Below are 20,653 nucleotides of genomic sequence, written 5' to 3'. Positions count from 1 at the left end.
TAGGAATAAGAGAGCTTGCCACCCAACCCCTTCCCCCAAGAATCAAATATATAATTAAAATTTCCAAAGTGATATATGTATTTAGGAACATAGATGGGTACACATAGGAAACTAGATGGTAAACTGGATAGAGCATAGGGCCTGGGATCAGGAAGACCTGAGTTCAGATCCACCTTTATGGACACAGCCAGTTAACCCCATCCCTGGTTAAGTCACTTAAAATTTATCTATTTGAGTTTCTTCAACTATAAAATTAGAATAATAATACTATGTACTTCCTGAGGTTTTTGTGAGAATTAAATGAGAGAATATTTTGTAAATCATTTAGGAGTGTTATCTGGCACATAATAGATGCTAAATGGATGCATGTTTCTTTCCTTCCTTTATGATCAGATGAACAGGAATGTTTTCTTGCAATGATCACCTGTTGCAACAGTATAGTGACATATAAGCCCGTCTCTTTCCCCTGCCTTTGCCATCATGCAAATCAAAAACAGTAGATGTCAGGAACTTGGACTAAAAGTAACTTGGACAGTAACCAAGGACTAAAAGTTTACTATCATTCTGGGCAGACTGTCCAGGGTTTTGTCCATCAGAAAGTGGCTCCAATCTTCTGCCCTCCTATTGAACTTGGGCAGAGTATCTTTTATGCAGAAATGCTTATGAACATGTCAGCATATGTCTGAGCAAACATCTATTGGTCCGTACTCTCTTCCTCATGTGTCCTGCACAGACTGGCAGATGGCAGTGAGTTCTAGAAAGATCAGTGTTTTTGGCCAACTGTGGTAGGTAACCTCATGGCATCAATTTGTAGAAGTCACTGTACTCCCATTCACAAATCAAATATTCCTGTAATAGATCATTCAATAAACCTTTTTTTTTTATGAGCGTGCAACATGGTGTAGTTGATAGCTGGCCTTAGATTCAGGAAGATGTGAGTTCAGATCCTGCCTCTGATTTATACTGGTTGTGAGACCCTGAACAATTTTTTTTCACTTCTCAGTGCCCTAGAAAACGCTCCAGAAGTTTAAGTTGCTGAGAAGGTAATGACCTGCCTTGTTAGAGGTAGTTTTCTTCTCTGGGAGTTACTCATACCAAGAAAATCACAGATATTATCTCCATATACCCTTATTTTATAAATGAGGTTATAGGCTCAAAGAGTAATGACATGCCTTACCTTAAGCCACAGATGAATGGAGCTGGGACAAGAGCCCAGAACTATATTTCTATCCAGAGTTCTTTCATGCTGCCTTCCTAAATTCTCTTTAGACTTACATGGATTTCACCTATCCTCATCCACAAAAACAAAGACCTGCCCCCCCCCACAATTCAATTGCACTTTCTTCCTCTATTCTGATATTCCTTTTATTTGCTCTAATCAGATATGGTTCCTGTCCAGCCCCCAGGATTTCAGTGGGAAATATTCTGTTAGATGTCTAACAGAAATAACATCTTACTAGTGGCACCATGTGTGGCAGTTGAGTTGAAGTTTTGAGGCTTACAGTGGCACCGGTGAGACTAGGTTCCCCCCCCCCCTTTTTTAAAGTGGCACATGAATTGCTGTTTCATCTACATTTGGCCAAGAAGTTTTTTAGTCAACAATTAGAACAGAGCTAGTAGTATGGAAATTTTAACTACTAGGTTTGACTGGCATTTGTGGAATCTAAAGAATTAACCACTGCTGGGTTTATTTTCATGCTTTTCAGCACTTTCAGACCATGTTGAAGACTAAATTGAATGTCCTAACGCTGAGGAAAGAACCTCTCCCCACAGTCATCTTCCATGAGCCAGAAGCCATTGAGTTGTGCACCACGACCCCACTGATGAAAACTCGAACTCACAGTGGATGCAAGGTATGTGACCAATTAAAAGTAGCTGGTTTGCTATGATCGATCGAAATTGGGAGAATGAAATAACGGTGCAAATAAGAGGGAACTAGTACATTTAACCTGAAGGTGCTGATTATGTAATTCTTGACTTAAAAAAGAAAATCCCAAATAATTTCCCATCATAAAAAGAAACCTTGAGTTATGACCATTACAGCCATTCCTATTGGGAAGTTTATAGACTTACTCATATTTAGGCATTTGTCCTTATTTTCCCCTTTTCTTCCCTACCTTTACAACCCTTTCCCCCAGAGAAACCAAACAAATCATTAGTAGGCTTTCATCCTATAGACTTAAAATTGCAGGTGTCCAGTAGTGTATGGCCGTTCCCCACACTTAAATCCTAGTTAGGAATTGAGGAATATTGTTTCTCTTTTCTGTTCCCCCTTCTGAATACAGTATATTCCAGGGACTTGAGAGTTCCTTAACAATTTTTAAAATTAAGTTTCAGAAATCCCCCAACTGTTTTGTTGTTCTGATTTATGAGAGTTTATGTTATTGTTTTTCTTTCATCGAAATTCCAGATTTTTTTACCATGTCATAATTCAGGTCTTCAAATCGATGTATTATTTTTTTTAATTTTGGGGGCAAAGGGAGTTGCCTTGAATTATTTCTATAATTTTTGTTAACTAACATTAATGTAGAAGTTAAAGCCAAAAGGGAAAAATAAATATCACTTCACCAAGTTTTGTAAAAAAGTCAAGGATATGAAGACTTGGTTAAAATTATATTTGAGTTACTCCTTACTGTACTGATAATCTTAATAGAGAAACATATTTTCATGCGCAGTTCATTTTTAGAAACGTTGTTATTGCCAGGGGTAAAAATAATAGAGGAAGAAAAATGATGTATTTAAGAAATATGGATTCCTTCCCCATTGAAGTACTTCTTCCTTTTTTTCCCAATTTGAAGAATTATAGGCTGGAATCCTAATCTGTTTTACTAGCAAAGTGGATAGATACTCCCATTAGATTGTTCTGTGCCCAGTAATATTGAGGCTGCATAGGACCGAAACCCAAGGGGAATGTTGCATAGTCCTAATGTATATTTAAAAGCAATAATGTGAAGGGCTGGCAAAAAAATCTTTTAGTTATACACTGCATCAAATAGGTTTTTAAAATTAAACTGTGGTTTCTTATTTGACCATCACAGTTTAAATGGACTGGAAGATACTTTCAGTGACAGTGACAGAGCCTCTCAGGGACAAAATACGAAAAAGGAAAGTATTGGTAAATCTGGAGGAGAATGACAGATTTTAATTGGCTATTTATAGCTAAATGGGAGTAATAACAATTTGTCATCGATATCAATTTGAAAAAATGGAAATTGGTTTAAGATATTGTGGGAGAGGGGCAGCTAGGTGGTTCAATGGATAGAGAACCAAGCCTGGAGCTGAGAGGTTCTAGATTCAAATGGGACCTCTGACACTTCCTGGCTGTGTGACTCTGGGCAAGTCACTTAACCCCAATTGCCTAGCCCTTAGTGCTCTTCTGCCTTGGAACTGAGAGTATTGATTTTAAGACAGAAAATAAGAGTGTGTGTGTGTGTGTGTGTGTGTGTGTGTGTGTGTGTGTGTATGGAAAAAGCCCAGTTAAATATTTTAAACTCCTGATATTATTATACCACATTTACTTTTCATATACTTTATATTTATTTGCTTGCATAAATGTTTTCCCTTCCCCATCTTCCTGCTCTTAGAGGAATGAACGCCATTTTTATCTTTGTTTTTCAAACACACAGGCACTTAATACATTTTTTTATTGTTGTTGTTCAACATAAAGAACTCTTTGATCAGAAGGATGGAAACATAGGACAGGGCTGTTAAGGGAGAATATGAAATTTCCAGTCCTAGAAATCTTTCAGAGAAGAGATGATTTACATATCCACTTGTCCAACACACTCCAAGAGCTACTGTCTTTCCAGGATCATTTCTTCGTGACGTGAGAGATCTGGAAAGCTTTTTTTAAGGTCCTTTGGTCCATCCCCCTCATTTTACAGGTTAGCCCTGAAAGGTGAAGTCCCTTACTGAGAGTGACAGGAGTTGGAAATGACCATTTGGGATTCTAATTCTGTTTTCTGACTCCCAAGCCATTGTTCTTTCAGTTCTGTTTCTCCCTTCTAAGTCTCTTCTATCTCAGAAGAGGTCGAGCTGTTTCTCACCAAACTTAAAACATCCTTTTGAGTCTTTTCCCTCGCAGTTCCTCCACCACTATTACACAGAGGAGACAGTGTTTAATAGCGGAGAGACAAATTTGGACTCGGATGACCTATGTTTGCCTCCCAAGTTTTGCTAATTATTATTGGTGTGACCTTGAGCAAGGCAACTCATTGAGTCTCGGTTTGCACGTCTGTAAAACAATAGGGGTTGGGTGGATCTCAGAGATTCCTTTTGGCTCCAAATCGATAACCATCAATCCCGAATCTTGGACCGTCTGTGCGGGTTCCTTCCAACTTCATAATTCTTCCGGTCAGTAAAAGTCCTGAGGTGCACTTATTCATTCTGTAAATGATCTGATCCTTTTAAGTATCAAAATATTTATGGATAAAAAAGGTCTGTAAAAGATTATATACCAATAATTTAACTTGAAGTAAATAATAGCAACTCTTGGGGCTAATGCAACTGTTTTTATTTAAAGTAATTAAATATTGTTTGTTTTAACTTTTGAAGGATTCTTAAATCCAAATAAAATCCAAATTATAAGCAATCCTCGTCCCACAAAAAACAACCCCCAACCCCTTTCTAATCTTCAGAGGGAACAGAGTCCTGTGTTTCATCTCTGATTCTTGAGTTACACAGAATGCCAGCTGCGGAAAGAAATCCCTTTCTTACTCCACATGGCTAAGAATAATGAAGAGAATGTAGTCATGTCCCAGCTGCAAGGGAAGCCTGCATGACCCTCCCCACCTTCACACTGGGCTGTTTCTTTTTCTATAACAGTTCTCAAGTTGTTACTCTTGCATAATTTGGGGTGCTTTGTGGCTCTCTGGAAGGAGGCGGGCAGGAGGCAGAAAAGGAGGAGAGAGGAGCAGCCTAAAATGGCTTCAGCTTGATGTTACTGATTCCATGATCATCCTTGGGTTTTTTTTTTTTCTGTTTTGCTCTGATCGGTATTCTCGAGCAATCCTGATGCAATGGATTTGTTAGGCCATTCCCCCAGCAGGCAGCTTGGTCTTTGTCTGATCTTAGCCATTGCTACCCCCTCCCTTTTTCTTCTATAGCAGGTTTTCCTTTTGAGTTGTAGAGGCAGTCACATACCAGTCATAACTCTTCTGCCAGTCATCTTTTGGGATTTGTGGTGATTTGCCCTCTGTAGGCAATTCTCCTGCTTTTGTGGCAATGATGTAGGAATATTGCAGAATTCTCTGTCTGACAATCCTCTGCTGCTGAATTTGATCAGCTATTGCTTCTGTCAACTGCTGCTTTGATGGAGTCCTTTGTGACCTAGAGATCTACCAGAAGTGTGACATGGCAGAAACAGCCTTGGATTGGGTCTCAGGGGACCTGGGTTTGATGCCTGGCTCTACTCATTCTTATTGTTGTGAGCTATGCCACGTCACTGATAGGATCATAGGATCCAGAACTGGAAAGGACCTTAGAGGGAGGTCTTCTAGTCCAGCCCATCATTTTACAGATGAGGAAACAGACCTTGGGATGTTAAGTGACTTGAACAAGTAACCCCAATATTAAGGGCATTCAAAGCTTCCCAGATTATTTTTCCAAGGGTTTAACACCTCAGGGCTTTCATTTCTTTATCCGTAGAATGAGAAGGTTAAAAAAAAGAGAATCTCCTTCCAGCTCTAAATCTGTGGTCCTATAAAGTGATTCACTCAATCTCACAAAAGTAGGACATTTTTAGAACTAGGATTCCCTTCTAGTCTTCAATACTATGAACCTTCACATTCCTAACATTCCTTTATCCAACCAATGACTTATCATACTTTTTTGGTTGTTTCACTTGAGTCTGACTCTTCCTGACCCAATTTGTAGTTTTCCTGGCAAAAGTACTGGAGTAGTTTCTCATTTCTTTCTCCAGCTCATTTTATGGATGAAGAAACTAAGGCAGATACGGTTAAGTGACTTGCCCAAGGTCTCACAGCTAGTAATTGTCTGAAGCCAGATTTGAACTCAGGAAGAAGAGTCTTTCTGATTCCAGGCTTGGCACTCACTCTATCCATTGTATCATCTAGCTGCCTTCTTATCATGCATATACTTAACCTTTGACATGCAAAGACATGAGCTGGGCATGAGAAACATAGTCTTGAAGGGCAAATAAGACATTTTCATCAATTATTATGTCACTTCTTGTCTTTTGAAGTCTAAACCAAAGGTTATTTCTTCCATGGATGCTTGCCTCCATTTCCCCTTAGGAGGGAGTAGGGGTTACCTATCCATAGGCTCCCTCTATTGTAAGACATCATCAATTAAGGCTTCCATTTCTCTAAGGCTGTTCTTTATCAAAGACAAGTAGCAGCCAGAGTCAGTTGGGTGATTTCCCCATCCCTGAATACTTGACCTGCTGATAGTAAGGGTGTATATGTGTTGGGGTGGGGTAAGAGCGGTATTCTCTTTCACTGGTGAATTCCTGAGTGCTGCTTTAGGGCTTCCCATGTGGCTTTGTAGGAGCCTTTGTCAGACTAACTGTTCAACTTCATTGTCTGTGAACACTGTTCAGACTGTTGGAGGCAAGCCAAGAATTTCCATTTTTTGCATCGGCTCCCAATCCCATGATTCTGTGAGGCCACTGCTGCACATTTCAATGTTTGGAGGATCACACACTGTTAAATGTGTGGGATGACAGAACAGATTTCAAATTTCCTTCAGTTTTCCTGCCATGAAAGCAAGGGTCCAAGACTCATTGGAGTCAGAGCTGGAAGAGCCCTGAGCCATCTTCGAATCCGTTATTCCTATTTTATCAATGGGAAAGCAAGTCTGTGGAGCTGAAGTAACTTGTTTTATGGTTAAACAACAGGTATCTTGGGATGATAGATTTGGAGCTGAAAGGGACCTTGGAGACTCTTGAGGTCAACCTCTTGATTTTACAAGTAAGGAAAATTGAAACAAAAAGAAATGATTTCCCCAGAGTCACATAGCTAGTGAGTACCTGAAGCGAGATTTAAATGAGGGCCTTCCTGATGCAAAATCTTGGACTCTAACCATTATTCAACAATGCCTTTCAGATATTAGAGATGTAATGGAAGTTAATCAGGGGAATACCTCATCAATTTGATGAAAAATCCAGTCAACTGAGGCAGATTAAAAACTTTTATTACAAGATGGGGAGGGGATGCCACTCATGGAGGCATTTACCATTTTTGCTAAGAGGACGCTGATAGCTTTTGCTGCTGAGGACTAATCAGAGAAATTTTTCCTATGACCTTTTCATAGGAGGTTAGAGAACCAGTTTACTTCTGTAGGAGGCTTTCCCTCCTGAGAAAATTCCATGCTCTGTAAACTGATCAAATCTCTTAGTGGATTTAAGCCATTACTCAGGGCTTTTCCTGATGAGTTCCCATTATAGGTAAAAGAGCTCCTAAACTCCTTCCTTTCCTTCCCTCCTTTTTTCCCCACTTTCCTTCCCTCTATCCCCTCCTTACTCCTCTCCTTCCTTACTTCTTGTCTTCACTCAGTATTAATTCTAAGACAGAAGAGGAGCAAAGGCTAGGCAAATGGGGATAAGTGACGTGCCCAGCATCCTGCAGCTGAGAATCATCTGAGACCAGATTTGAACATAGGTCCTCCAACTCCAGGCTTGGTGCTCTATCTACTGTGCTACTTAGCTGCCCCACTAGAGCTTCATTTTCAACAAAGGTCTGGCTAAAAATCAAATGCATACCACCCCCTTCAGTGAGTACACTTGCTTGACACTTGTAATATAATCTTGTGCTCCCCTTCATCCCTCCTTTCCATGCTTGAGCAGAACAGAATGGTCAAAAGAACCACAAATAAAAAGATGATGGGAAAGCCAAGTCCTAGATGGCTCCTGGTTATCTGTAGTGTCCCATGGAATCAAGATGCTGACCAAGGAGACCAGGGAGATGCCATTATAAAAAGCAAATGGGACCAATAGTCTTGTCCTGTGGATTCTCAGCCCTACCACATTGTGCCAAGGATGTTTCTTAAGATTTTCTTTTATGATCCCAAAGGATCACAGAATATTGGTGCTTGGGATGCCACTCTCTTTTCAAGGCTCACCCCAAATGCCATCTCTTACAGGAAGCCTATCCTGACTTTCCCAGTTATTAATGCTTAACTTCCCCACCACCTACACCTTCAAAATTACTTCGTACATATTTCATCTGCATTCTTTCTCCTCAGTAGACAGTCCTGATAGCCACATACTAAATGCTTTTTGAATTGAATGAAATAGATCTGGAAGAAACCATATAGATCATTTAGTCTCTTTTATAGACCAGGAAACTAAGGTCTTCCCACTTTGTGCTATAGTGCTGGAGTGATTGTTTTAGAATAATGCATCCTAAACAATCACATGGATTGTTAATGAGGGAGCATATTTTCTTGAATGCAAATCCTACAGGAGGAGAAGCGCCCAGAGGACACAAGGGCATACCCCTATTCCAGTTATTTTTATAACCTCTCCAGTTTAAGGAAGTGATGGGCAGCTAAGTATACAAATTTATGAGATGGGCTTCTAACAAAGAATGCAGAACTTCTTCCTCAGATGTCAAGCATATTTTTCAAGACAACACTAATACCACCAGTACTTGAATTTTTAAAAAATATGCAATTACAACCTCCCTAAAGAGAATGGAAACCTTTTGTTGCTAGTCACAGTCCCTTGGACCCAAAGTCATTTAAAAGAGACTACAGCAGAACCTTAGGGAGTATGAATAATTCTTTTCTCTTCTTTTTTTTTTCCATTTGCAGTGAGTTCTTAAGCACTGTTTTGTAAACTATCTGTATAAATACTCTGAATATTTTCCTCTGGGTGGCTCAGAGAAGGTGATTTATCATGAAGTTATTTTATTCCTTTTTTTTTCTACCCAGTTTCTTTAACACATACACAGAATGTTTCCCGTTTTTCCTTTCTTTTCTTTATGAAACTTTGGTATCTTTTTTTGAAAACATTTACTTGCTTGTTTTATGAATTTAGGGTTCATTTGCTTTGAAAATGTGTTTATTATTCTGCTTATTTTCCTGGATTAGCTCCGAAGATGAAACATTATCCCAGTTCTCCATGGTAGACTTCTCTCTGGTTGAGTATTACAGACTTAATTCCAAAGATCTGGTCAGGCAACCCATAGAAACTGTTGGCTGAAACAGTCAATTAAATCTGTATAAATCCATTAGTGATATGCTTTAATGTGTTCAGCAGGAATAGTAGAAGTTCCAGAAACCACCAGAAAATTAGTATAACTTCAAAAACCCAAAGCCAGTTTACATGGCAGCTATCCTCGGATTCAAGCTGCTGTGTCTGTCTTTTCGTGGACTTCATCAGGTTTTCATTTATATTTTCCAGTCAAATTCCCTTTTCATTTTCTATAGCTAATGTTTTAGTTTTTCCCCTTGGCTATGAAACTAACTGACTTAAGTGTATTTCTGCTGTCTCTCCATCTATCCCAGTGTAATTCAGAAGGAAAATTGTGTCAAAGGCTAAGCAGGTGACTAACTCAGGCTTTGATGTTGCAGGTTTAATGGATGCTTGTCAGGTTCTTCACAGAGGAGACATCATCCCTGATTCCAATCAAATATTAAAAGAGGGGTTTATAGTCTAACTGTTCCCCCCACATTGGATGAAAAATGTTCATACGTAACTAAGACTGCTAGATAGAAGAGTCTTTAGACTTATAATAGAAGGAATATATTTCCTTAAGTGTTTTTGATAAACCTTAAATTCTATATAAATGTTGGCAATTAGTATTATAAATCTTAGCAATGATATAGAGATTCAGACATCTTTGGTTTTTATATTACTACCATATTAATGCAGCTTACCCTTCCAGAGACTCATCTCTTATAACAAGAAATAAAAGTTAGGAAAAAAAAGGAAAAAAAATAGTTCAGCCAAATAAACAAAGGTCATCATATGGGTATTGCATACCCACAACCATTCATTTCTTTCCACAGGAGAAAAAAGTACATTTTCATAACTCTTCTTTGGAGCCAAGCTTGGCCATTATAATCTCCCAGGATTATTTTTAAATTTTGTTGTTGGAATTTCCATTTTTCATGGTGCATTATTTTTTCAGATCTACTTATTTTATTTTGAAGCACTTTACTTGAATCATCTTGTATTTTTCTGTATTCTTTATATGGTTTCTTCCAAAGTAGTCATAATAAGTTACATTGCATATATTAGTAGATCTTTAGCTATTCCCCAGCTGATGAGCATCATCAACTTGGTTTCCTGGTATTTGTTAGTACAGAAAATGATGCTTTAAATAATTTACCTTCCTTGAGTAAATGTCTGGCAATAGAATGTGGTTCATTTTCATCATCATCATCGTCAAAATTATCATTATCGTTATTGTTAGCTTAGTAAATTCTATGAAAGTCATCCTCTGATGCTTCGTTATGGTGACTCCTGAATTCTCAAAGGATATACACATTGCAGGTCTTCTCGTTGTTTTTGTTCAGTCATTTTAGCTGTATCTGACTCTTCATGGCCCAATATGGAGTTTTCTTGGCAGATAAGCTGGAGTGGCTTGCCATTTCCTTCTCCAACTCATTTTACAGATGAGGAAACTGAGGCAAATAGGTTTAAGTGACATGCTCATGGTCGAGCAACTAGGAAGTATCTGAATCCAGATTTGAACTCAGGAAAATTAATCTTCCTGACTCCAGGCCTGGTACTTTATCCCGCTGTCTCACTGCCCTAATGAAAAGCCTAATGATGGAATTTTATCCAATTTCAGAGAAGTTCCCCGGAAAGCTGACCACAGGGTGATAATATTGTTTTAGCCACAGAAATTCACAAATACCTTTTGTTAAGACCAAAGGAGTCTATACCTCTCATGCATGATATCCACATTAGTACATTCATGTTAAAGTAGGTCATTGAGTAAATAAAGGCATCGTCACCCTGATAACGAATATATGTGAATTGTGGTCTGAAGTCAGTTTGTATGGTCTTTTCTTTAGTTCCTTGGTGCTATGTAGCGTTTTCTTTTTTTGTGTGTTTACATTTCTTTATGTCTAAAATTGGATCATAATACTTTACCACCTACTTTCAAGATTAAGGACTCCCTGCCCCTTCTTTTGTTATAAAGCACTTTGAGTTTCTGGCAAGCTGAGTACTATATAAATAAAATATTGTTATTAATCAAATCTTACTCCCCTCAGTTTCGATGAAAAGGTCAGCAAACAGCAGACACAAATGATTGCAAGCCAGGACTGGATGTTTAAATGGCAATGAATAACCCCAGGTTAGAAAATGTCCTTCTAAATGAGAATGACTTCTTTCTTAATTGCTTTTCTCTGTATGCCAACCTCACGACTACTATAGTCCCAGGTATGTTGAAAACACTATTTGTAATAGGTACAGATGTGTTTCATCATTTATTGGCTGTTCTTTCCCTTGTTTTTACTGAAAATGTTAGACATTCCATTCTTGGTAAGGAGAAAATGACATTTCTAAAATGATGATTTGAGCATCTGTATAGAGATTATTCTCCAAATGAAATGCTGGTGAGATTGGAATTCCTGAATCATTATATACCTTCAAGCCAAAACATGCCATTAAAAACATGAAAAATGACAGCAGATTAATTGGAAATCAATAGGAATAAGTGAAACCTATAATCATGGAGGCTGGAAAAATGCTCTCTGACAAGTAGGGCTATACATTTCATATTGATCCTTGCCTCTGATGTTGATGGGTTAGGACCTTCTCTACTTTGAAATGTTCCCGGAATACTAATGACAAAAGAGAAAGTTTTCCATGGTATAGTTTGTTTCTATAGTTTATGTTAGGTAATAACAGACAAATAGTTTTGAAGCAAGAAAACACCTCAAAGATCATTTAGTCCAACTCCCCAGTTTTACAGCTGACAAAATGAAGAAGCCAATGTTTCCCCAAAGCCATGCGATTATTTGGTGATAGAATTGGCCCAGAATCCAGATCTCCTGCGTTCCAATAGAGTGCCCAATATAATTTCATGCAAAAGGGACAGAGGAGTGAGTACTCTTCTGGTTAAGGCGTTAAAGGAAATTCAAACGAGATACTGACCATTTGATTTTCGCAGTCTCTCTTAAGATTTATTAGGCATAGCGGTGGCAGTGTATCATAGTCAAGATGAGCAATGCATTATTTTGTCATGTGAAAGGGGCATTTGTTTTGGCCCAGCTCACCGAGTGCCCTATGGTCCACCCTCCAAGAATCAAGGAATGACTTGATGATATACCACCTATTGGTCATTACTAACAATACCCCTCCTCTTGTCCTTGGTTCTTTTCACTTAGTTTTTTTTCAGGTAAGCAGACATGAGGCTCTCAGTTTATAACCTGGACATTGTCCAGAGAGGGTTGATTAAATTAAATTAAAAATGGTGACATGTCTCAAATTTATGTAGTATGGGCATCATTTGAAGGAAGTGGGATGTAGTCCTTGCCAGAGCAGAAACACTAACCAGCCAGTTCTTAAGGCTAGTTCTGTTTTTTGGTGATATGTATCCTTTCCTTACCTGTTGGTTCTTTACCTAGGCTGGCATCTGTACCCAGTTCTGCTCTAGAGATAATCTGGCCAACTCTCATAAGATTCACTGTTGTGACAATTCATTTTTTTCCTTGAGCTTGTCTTTGCCCTGTCTGCCCTCTGAAAACTATGTATCATTTAATTGCTTTCTTTTCTTCTCTCATCATGTTTCTTGAGTCTGTTTTCGACTTCTCTTTCATACTTCTCATATTTAGTCATTTACCAATCATTGCTAATTGTTAAGAGGTGACTGACATTAAAGTTCTTAAATATGTTTTCTCATTTAGTTTCTTCTCCCCTTCTTTTAAAATATAACTTTTATAGTTCCTCTTGCTCCTTTTTATTCTCATCTGCACTATGAGAGTTAAAGTCAAGATGATGAGCATTTATTCAGTTCCTTCTTTAATTTTAATTTTTTAGTTATTCAGTATGTATCTAGCATTGCCTATTTAAAAAAAAGCCAAAACAGTTCCTGCTGTCAAGGAGCTCACAGTTGAAAGGGGAAATATAGCATGCAAACAACTATGAAAAAGCAAGCTATGTGCCACCTGTTGGATTCTCACAATAGGCTATGAACTTGTCTTTCTGGCTTCTTTCCTTTTCTTTTTTTAAACCTTTACCTTCCCTGTTAGAATCAATTACTGTGTATTGGTTCCAAGGAAGAAGAATAGTAAAAGCCACACTAAGGATCACACAATTAGGAAGTCTCTGAGGCCAGATTTGAACTTAGGACCTTCATCTTTAGGTCTGACTCTTAAATCACTGAGCCACCTAGCTGCCCCCTTTCTGGATTGTTTTCTACTTCTCTCCAATCTGGGCTATATACCTCTACCAGAATAATTTTCTAAGAAAATAATAATTTTCTTAAGCACAAGTCTTTTTTTTTTTAACCCTTGTACTTCCGTGTATTGTCTCATAGGTGGAAGAGTGGTAAGGGTGGGCAATGGGGGTCAAGTGACTTGCCCAGGGTCACACAGCTGGGAAGTGGCTGAGGCCGGGTTTGAACCCAGGACCTCCTGTCTCTAGGCCTGACTCTCACTCCACTGAGCTACCCAGCTGCCCCTTTAAGCACAAGTCTTTTTATGTCACTGTACAGGAATCTTAAATAGCTCCCTATCAACTGCAGAATCAAGTTGAAATTTCTCTCCTGCCATTCAGGATTCTTCACAAATGAATACAGTCCTACCTTTCCAACCCCCAGATAGTCTTAGCTTCCTATGTGTAGTCAACATGGCTCACCAAACCAGATTATACTCTGCCAACATCCTTGGCTCTTAGCTACAGATGTGACTTTACTCATATTTTTGCTTATGCAAAAGATATAAGAATGCCTCCCTGTCCTTCTTTTCCTGATAAGAATTCTTACTTGCCTTTTAAAACTCCCCTCAAATGCCATTTCCTTCAGGGAATTTGTCCTCTTCTTTTCCCTCTCCTCATTAAAGACTTTCTCTTTTGAGCTTATCCAACCCTTTATTTCATACTTCACTAAAGCTTTGTTAATTCCTAAAAACATAATACAATTGTGTTTTTAATAATCTATATTGGCATCTTATTCTCCTCTTGACTGTAAGCTCCTTGAGGACAGGAGCCCTGCCTTATCTAGTTTTCATCTATCTTTCTTTGCTAATAAGTAGTTATGCCTAGATTCATTGCTTCATAGATATTTGTTGTCCATTAAAAATTTTCCTTTTCATAGCATTATACCTTAATATTTGGAAGGGATCTTAAAGGTCATTGAGTCCAATCCCTTCATTTAACAAATGAGGTCCAAAGAGTTAAATGACTTTTCCAGGGTCACACAGCTTGTAAAAGTTTGAGATAGGAATCAGATCCAGATGTTGCCTACCCCAAGGCTACCACTCTGTTGACTACACCAGGAGTTTCAAAGGCAAGTAGAAAGTGGACTGTCCAGTCAATATTAAAGAGCCCTGTTGGCTCCATACTGATTGAGAAAGCCACACATTAACATCTAATTCTAGGTATTTCACTATTTTCTTTCTCTCATATTACCTTTGGAAGCTTTATTCTTATATATTCCATCCTCTGTGTGTTAGGGAAATTTTTCTCCAGAATTGTATTGCTTCAGTTTTAAGAGTAACAAAAATAATCATCATAACTATCAGTTATATTCTGCTTTAAAGAGAGTAAAACATTTTACATTTATCATCTCATTTGAGCCTCATAAGAACTGGGGAGATGGAAATGTTTTTATACTCATTTTACAGATGAGAAAAATCAGGCTGACAGAATCACACAGTTAAGTAAATATCTGAGATGGGATTGGACTCTAGATCTTCCTGAATCCAAGTCCAGTACTCAATCCACTATGCCACCTAGCTGCACACAATGAATTAATAGATTTTCAGAAGAAGGATGATAAATTCCAAATATGGAAAGGGCAACTTGACAGCTCTTCATCAGAAAAATTTTAATTTAGCTTCTGTTGAATGACTCTTTTTTAGGGAATGTCGTAGAGTGGACTCGTTTTTAAGGCAGGATTTAGATAAGGTGAACTTTGGTCTCTCATCTAACTGATTCTGTGAAATTGCTGTGAAAATGGGTTTTATGGGAGGGGATTTAGTATCCTCAAAGAGTAGGTCAAGAGGACCAAGAATAATTTGGACTCTAAAATATTTTTTAAGTACTCCATCAACTAGGGATACATTTGGGCTAACTGGCTTCTCTTTTAATGAAAATAGCATCTGTGGGTTAAACTTGTTAGTCATTCAAAGTTGAATGTAAATTTATATAATGAAATAATCACCTGATTACAACCTTACCAAGCCAGTGGGAGTTTTGATTGGTGTGGAAAGGAGGATTGGAAAATTTCTGACAATGGCATACTTTAGGAAAAATCAAGCTTTGATGGAATAAAAGGAACATAAGAGCACTGGGGGAACAGAACATTGTGGATACAAAAAGGGAAGGAAAGAAACAGCAAAGCAAATTTTCGTCTACTTTGGAGTTTTATCTATAGTTTTAGTCTGGGAAAACAGGAAGATTCCCTTTTTGCAACTCTGGTTGATGATACTTGAGTTAGCCCCTCCAATCCAATCCAATTCAGTCCAAAGCAATTTATCATTCATTATTCATTTTTAAAGGGCCACTATGCATAAGACACTGTGCTGGGTGTTGGGATCAAACATGTTATTTTGTGATTTCTTTATGATCTAAATAGCTTATTCTTCACAACATCCTGGTGATACTGGATCGCACAGAAGTGCCCCCATTTAAAAATGAGGAGATTTTAACATAGACTCTAAGAGAGAATGAATGGTTCTTTCATTCATTCATCAAATATTAATGAGTACCTACCCTGTGCAGATCAGCAACAGAATTGGAAGTCAGATTGCTCTTTCTTACTCCCAATCCACTGCTCAGTCGATATTTTAATGAGCTCCCACAGGATCTATGGCAACATAAAAGGCTCTTGGGATATATATAGTAAAGAGGAGGAATTCCATTCCAGTTGTAATTTTTGAGTAGAGTAAGGAATATGAACATAAATAAAATACTTATATGTATTCATAAGTATATGTACTATCATATATTACATATTATCATTATATATTATATATGTACTAATATATAATGTATATAAATTATGTAATATATAATGTATATATATGTGTATTTGTGTATGTGTTCTTTCAAGGAGACCTTTATATATATAAAGAAATCTCCAAGTGTTTCCAGAACACAAGGGTCTAGTATGAGCATCTCTCCTCTCACCTGTGCCAGGTATAACACAAATATTTCCTTTGGGTACCCGTAGGCACTCTGTCCTGGCTTCCCATAGGATGAAGCAGGCTCTCTTGTCTGTAGATATCATTGGCTGTTCCTATAATTTGCCGACTGTCTGTATCCCCTAAGATGGCTTTCCCTGTAGCATCAATTCAAAGCCAAATATCTTCCACAAAGAAGGAGGTGAACAAAAATCTTTGGCGCCTCTGATAGCTGATGCTTTCCTCTGTCAGGGGGGGTGGGATTGAATTGGGGGTGGAAACCTCCTTATTTTCATTTGCTTTTGTTTAGCAGCCTCTGTGGCCATTAAGCTGTGTGTGTTGTCTGTGGGGCTCATTTGTTGTATTCACCGATGATTTCTCTCCTTTACAATCCTTTCAGATTTCTCTGCTGAAAAAAGGAGAAGCTTGTCAAGTGTGGCTCTTAATAACTTCAGTATATGTGTGTGTTTCTGAAATTAGCATAGCTAAGTGCTTCATTGCCAGAAAAAAATACCTCTCTGGGTTTAGCATGGCAGCTTCAATTATGGATAATTGGGGCAAAGGCATATGGTGCCTCCCATTCCCTTCCCTTCTCTGTTCTTCCTCTCTTACATCCCCCTATTTTCTTGGTCCTCATCTCTCTCTGGCTTTTGTCTGGTTTCATCTGTTTAAATTCTGTGGGACAATGAGCTGAAGTCACAGCATCTCATAGTAGTTAGGGACCTTGGAGGTGGCTTTAAGTTACTGTAGGCTGAAGTTAGATCATTATTAAGACCTCTGGTCATATTTAGTAACCTTGACTTATAGAATTTAAGTCTTTGAAGTCTTCTTCAAAATATCACCAGTAGTATGTAAACTCCTTGAGGGCAGGAACTATTTTGTCTATTTATATTAATCTTTATCTTCAGGCTTTACCAAAATGCCCAGCACAGAGTAGGGACTTTGAATTTAATTCATAACTGAGGCAAGGGGAAGTTAGATGGCCTAAAGCCAGGAGGTCCTGGGTTCAAATCTGTCCTCAGATATTTCCAAACTGTGTGACTGTGGGCAAGTCACTTAACTCCCATTGCCTAGCCCCTAACTGCTCATTTGCCTTGAAACTAATATGTAGTATTGATTCTAAAATGGAAGGGAAGGGTTTAAAAAAATGAGGCTGGTTGAAGTATGCCCAACTTGGAATCTAGGACATCAGTACAGAATCTTCATTTCTTCTCTTTTCCCTCAGAGAGTATTGTTAAATTCCTTCTGGATCAGAACGAAATAGAATTTTTAATACATTTAGTAGTATGGAATGATAAAACAAAGAGCAGCTAGGCTTTGTCTTACAGATTTGGACTCTTCATTTCTTTTCACTGAAATCCTTGAGCCATAATTAAATAATAGTTATATAAGCTTTCTGTTGTACTCACAGAGCAGGCAGGAGTCTTTATAGTCATCTTGCTCTTTTCTTTTTCTTTTTCTTCTTCTTTTTTTCTTTTTTACTCCTTTCACATTTATTGAGCAAAGGCATTATTTATGAGCAGTGTAGGCCACGCCTGACTTGCTATGAAGGACACCTACTTTTACAAGGCATTGTTCTGTGCCCATGAAATGCCTTGGTAATTAAAGAAACAATACTGCATATTTATTGATCTTGTTAAATGCAAGTGCCATTTTATTCTCTGGGGATATTTTCCCTACTCTAGGGGAAATGCAATAAACCCACTAATAGGAATCCTTTGCTTCATCAAGGAGGTCTCATTTCCTAAGTCTGATGATTTTGCTACTTAGCCTTTGGACCTCCAGTATTTTCTGGCTCTCATTGTATTCGCCTTCATTGAATTTGATTGTTAAAAGTTTGCTATTTAGTGGGTTAAGTGGTTATTGAAGGTTTCAAACTACTGCTGTATGGTTTTATGTTAAAACTAACCTGGAAAGAAATATTGAGATAATGTAGGTCTAGGTTGTCAAAGGGAGGTCAGCGGATCAGAGCTACTAGTGTGTTTGGTCAATTTATGTTGGAAGGCCATAGAACTAAAAAGCCTTTTCCTGGAAGAATCAGTTGATTGAGGCAGTCACTAACTCTTTGAAAGGCAAAGGTTGGCTGCCCATTTTTTCTTGGTCCTCTCAGTAGCTATTTTTATATGTAGGAAGTTTGGTAGGAATGCATTAATGGACATTGTTATATTCAAGCAAGAAGTATTGATCCTATTTCTTAAGGAAGGCTGTCTATATTTCAGAAGCACTGAAATGCTTCAGGAACTGGAGGAGAAAACATGGAGAAGGAAAGTGCTTGAATTATAATGATGAGGACCACTCCAGATAAGGACAGTGGACATCCATATAGTGCTTTAGAATTTGGAAAGCACTTTATGAGCCTCACAACAATCCTTAAAGGCAGATAACACTAGTATTGTGGATTGTCCCCAGGAATGTGCTAGAGCCAGATCTAACCTGCCACCAAGAGCCACTGTTAAATTTTAAGAGTGAACTTGGACTTTTCAGAAAGACAAATTTGACAAATCAGAGCTTGATTTATCTTTGACCATCTAGATTTAATGTGATACAGAAAATGTTAATAAATTAACAGATTAAGTCAGTTGATAATTTTAAATAATAAATAAATGATGTTAATAAATTAAAATATTAATTAGTTAAAATTGGATCACTTGTACTTCTTTTTTCTTTAGGGAATGGGTTGTTAAACATTCATTGTTATGACTTCTGTTCTGGTTCTACTCTTCTCTACAGGCAGACAGACTTCAGAGCTGTCTTGCCTTTGGAGTCTCTTCATTACCTACATCAAAATAACTAGTTTTTGTTGTCTATTGCTAGTTTGACAACTGCTAATGCTATCTTTTTTGTCGTTGTTATCTTCCTTTGTCTTTTCTCACATAGATTTTTTTTTTTGCTGCTCCTTTTTGGCATGAGAAGACTGGCAGCTTATCCTGCCAAAGAGAGTGCTTTTCATTGTCTGGTGGGCAAAATCATATAGATATAAATCACACATGACCTTGACAACAGCTCTGAGAAGTAGGTGCTATTATCCTCATTTTACAGATGAGGAAACTGAGGCTGAGAGAAGTTAAGTGTTTTGCCCTGGAATCACACAGTTAGTAAGTATCTGAATCTGGTTTTATAACTCAGGTCTTCCTCACTCCCAATCCCATATTCTATCCACTGTGCCACTTAGCTTTCTCTAGAATGTTATTGGGTCATCTTGCCTCTTGGTGTTGGTGCTTCTTCACTACCAGAGATTCTTGCCTGCCTTTCTCTACTAGGCTGTAAATTCGTTGAGCATAGGGATTGTCTTTTCTCTATTTTTGTGTCCCTAGTCATTAGCACAGTGCCTGGCACATAGTTGGCATTTAATAAATGTCTTTTGAGTGATCCATTGCCTTCTACCATTTCTTCTTCCTTTCTGTTCTAGATAGTCATCTTACCAGAAGGATTTTTCAGTGTATATAGCTCAAATAATGCTCTTTTAACTTATGCAAAATAGAGCCCCTGTAAAACATTATTGTCAGTTTTTTCATCACACATAAGAGTTCATAGACCCTAGAATCATAGGTTTACAGCTGGAAGCCATATTAGACTTTTTCTAGTCCAATCCTTCATTTTGGAGAAGAGGAATTTAAGTGACTTGCCCAAGGTCACACAGGTAGGAAGTGGCAGGAGTCATGATTTGAACCATAGACCTCTGACTCCATAGTCTGCTCACTTTTTGCTAGTGATAAACCTACAGGTATGTACAGGATCAGGTACCACTTTCTGGAATAGTTAAAAGTGGAGAGATTGGTGTCTGAGAGAGTTAGGACCTACCTTTAATTATTAATCATAGGATAATGGATTTACAGATGGAAGGGACCTTAGTGACCACCTAGTCTTGGGTTCTCATTTTGTAGATATTAAAATGGAGACCATGAAGTGGCTTACCTAAGGTGATATAACCCTGATCTTTGAGGTCCCCTCTAGCTCCAAAACCTGATTTTACGTCTATATTGCTTAATGTAACTCTACATACTAGTGCCTGAAATGAAATTTCTCCCTGTGGGAGCAGTCTGGAATAATCTAAAGCGCTGTGAATTGAGGGTCAGAAGCAGAACTATAACTAGAATAAGGCAACTGGAGGCCTGTCCTTTGGCATTGTAATTTAAAGGACATTTTCACTTTTTTATCTGAGAAGAAACAATTGGATGCAGTACCTATTGGCAAGCAGAATGAGTTAAAATATGAAACTTCCCCTGTGGTGCCAGAAGACCTCCAAAAAGCTTACCCTGTTCCCATACTAAAATCTTCCTGATATTGTATTGGTCTTGTAGTATCCTGGAGCTTCTTTTTCCCCTGTTAGATTGGTGTATCATGATCTTTCCTCCTCTTCTAAATGAAATTCTCATATATATATATATAT

General features: G+C 38.0%; 1 protein-coding gene across 1 annotated transcript in view; it reads left to right on the top strand.

The window, feature by feature from the left end:
* The window catches only part of PID1 (phosphotyrosine interaction domain containing 1), a 252,507-nt gene that overhangs the window by 105,964 nt on the left and 125,890 nt on the right, over positions 1–20,653 (top strand). Inside the window, exon 2 of the mRNA XM_044670823.1 lies at positions 1,707–1,853. Within this exon, the coding sequence (XP_044526758.1) occupies positions 1,707–1,853 (147 nt within the window). The remainder of the gene's footprint in view (positions 1–1,706; positions 1,854–20,653) is intronic.

The sequence above is a fragment of the Gracilinanus agilis genome, chromosome 3, assembly GCF_016433145.1.
Source record: "Gracilinanus agilis isolate LMUSP501 chromosome 3, AgileGrace, whole genome shotgun sequence".
NCBI classification, from domain to species: Eukaryota; Metazoa; Chordata; class Mammalia; order Didelphimorphia; family Didelphidae; genus Gracilinanus; species Gracilinanus agilis.
Note: the sequence above shows the minus strand (reverse complement) of the source record. Positions and strands in the feature narration are given on the sequence as shown.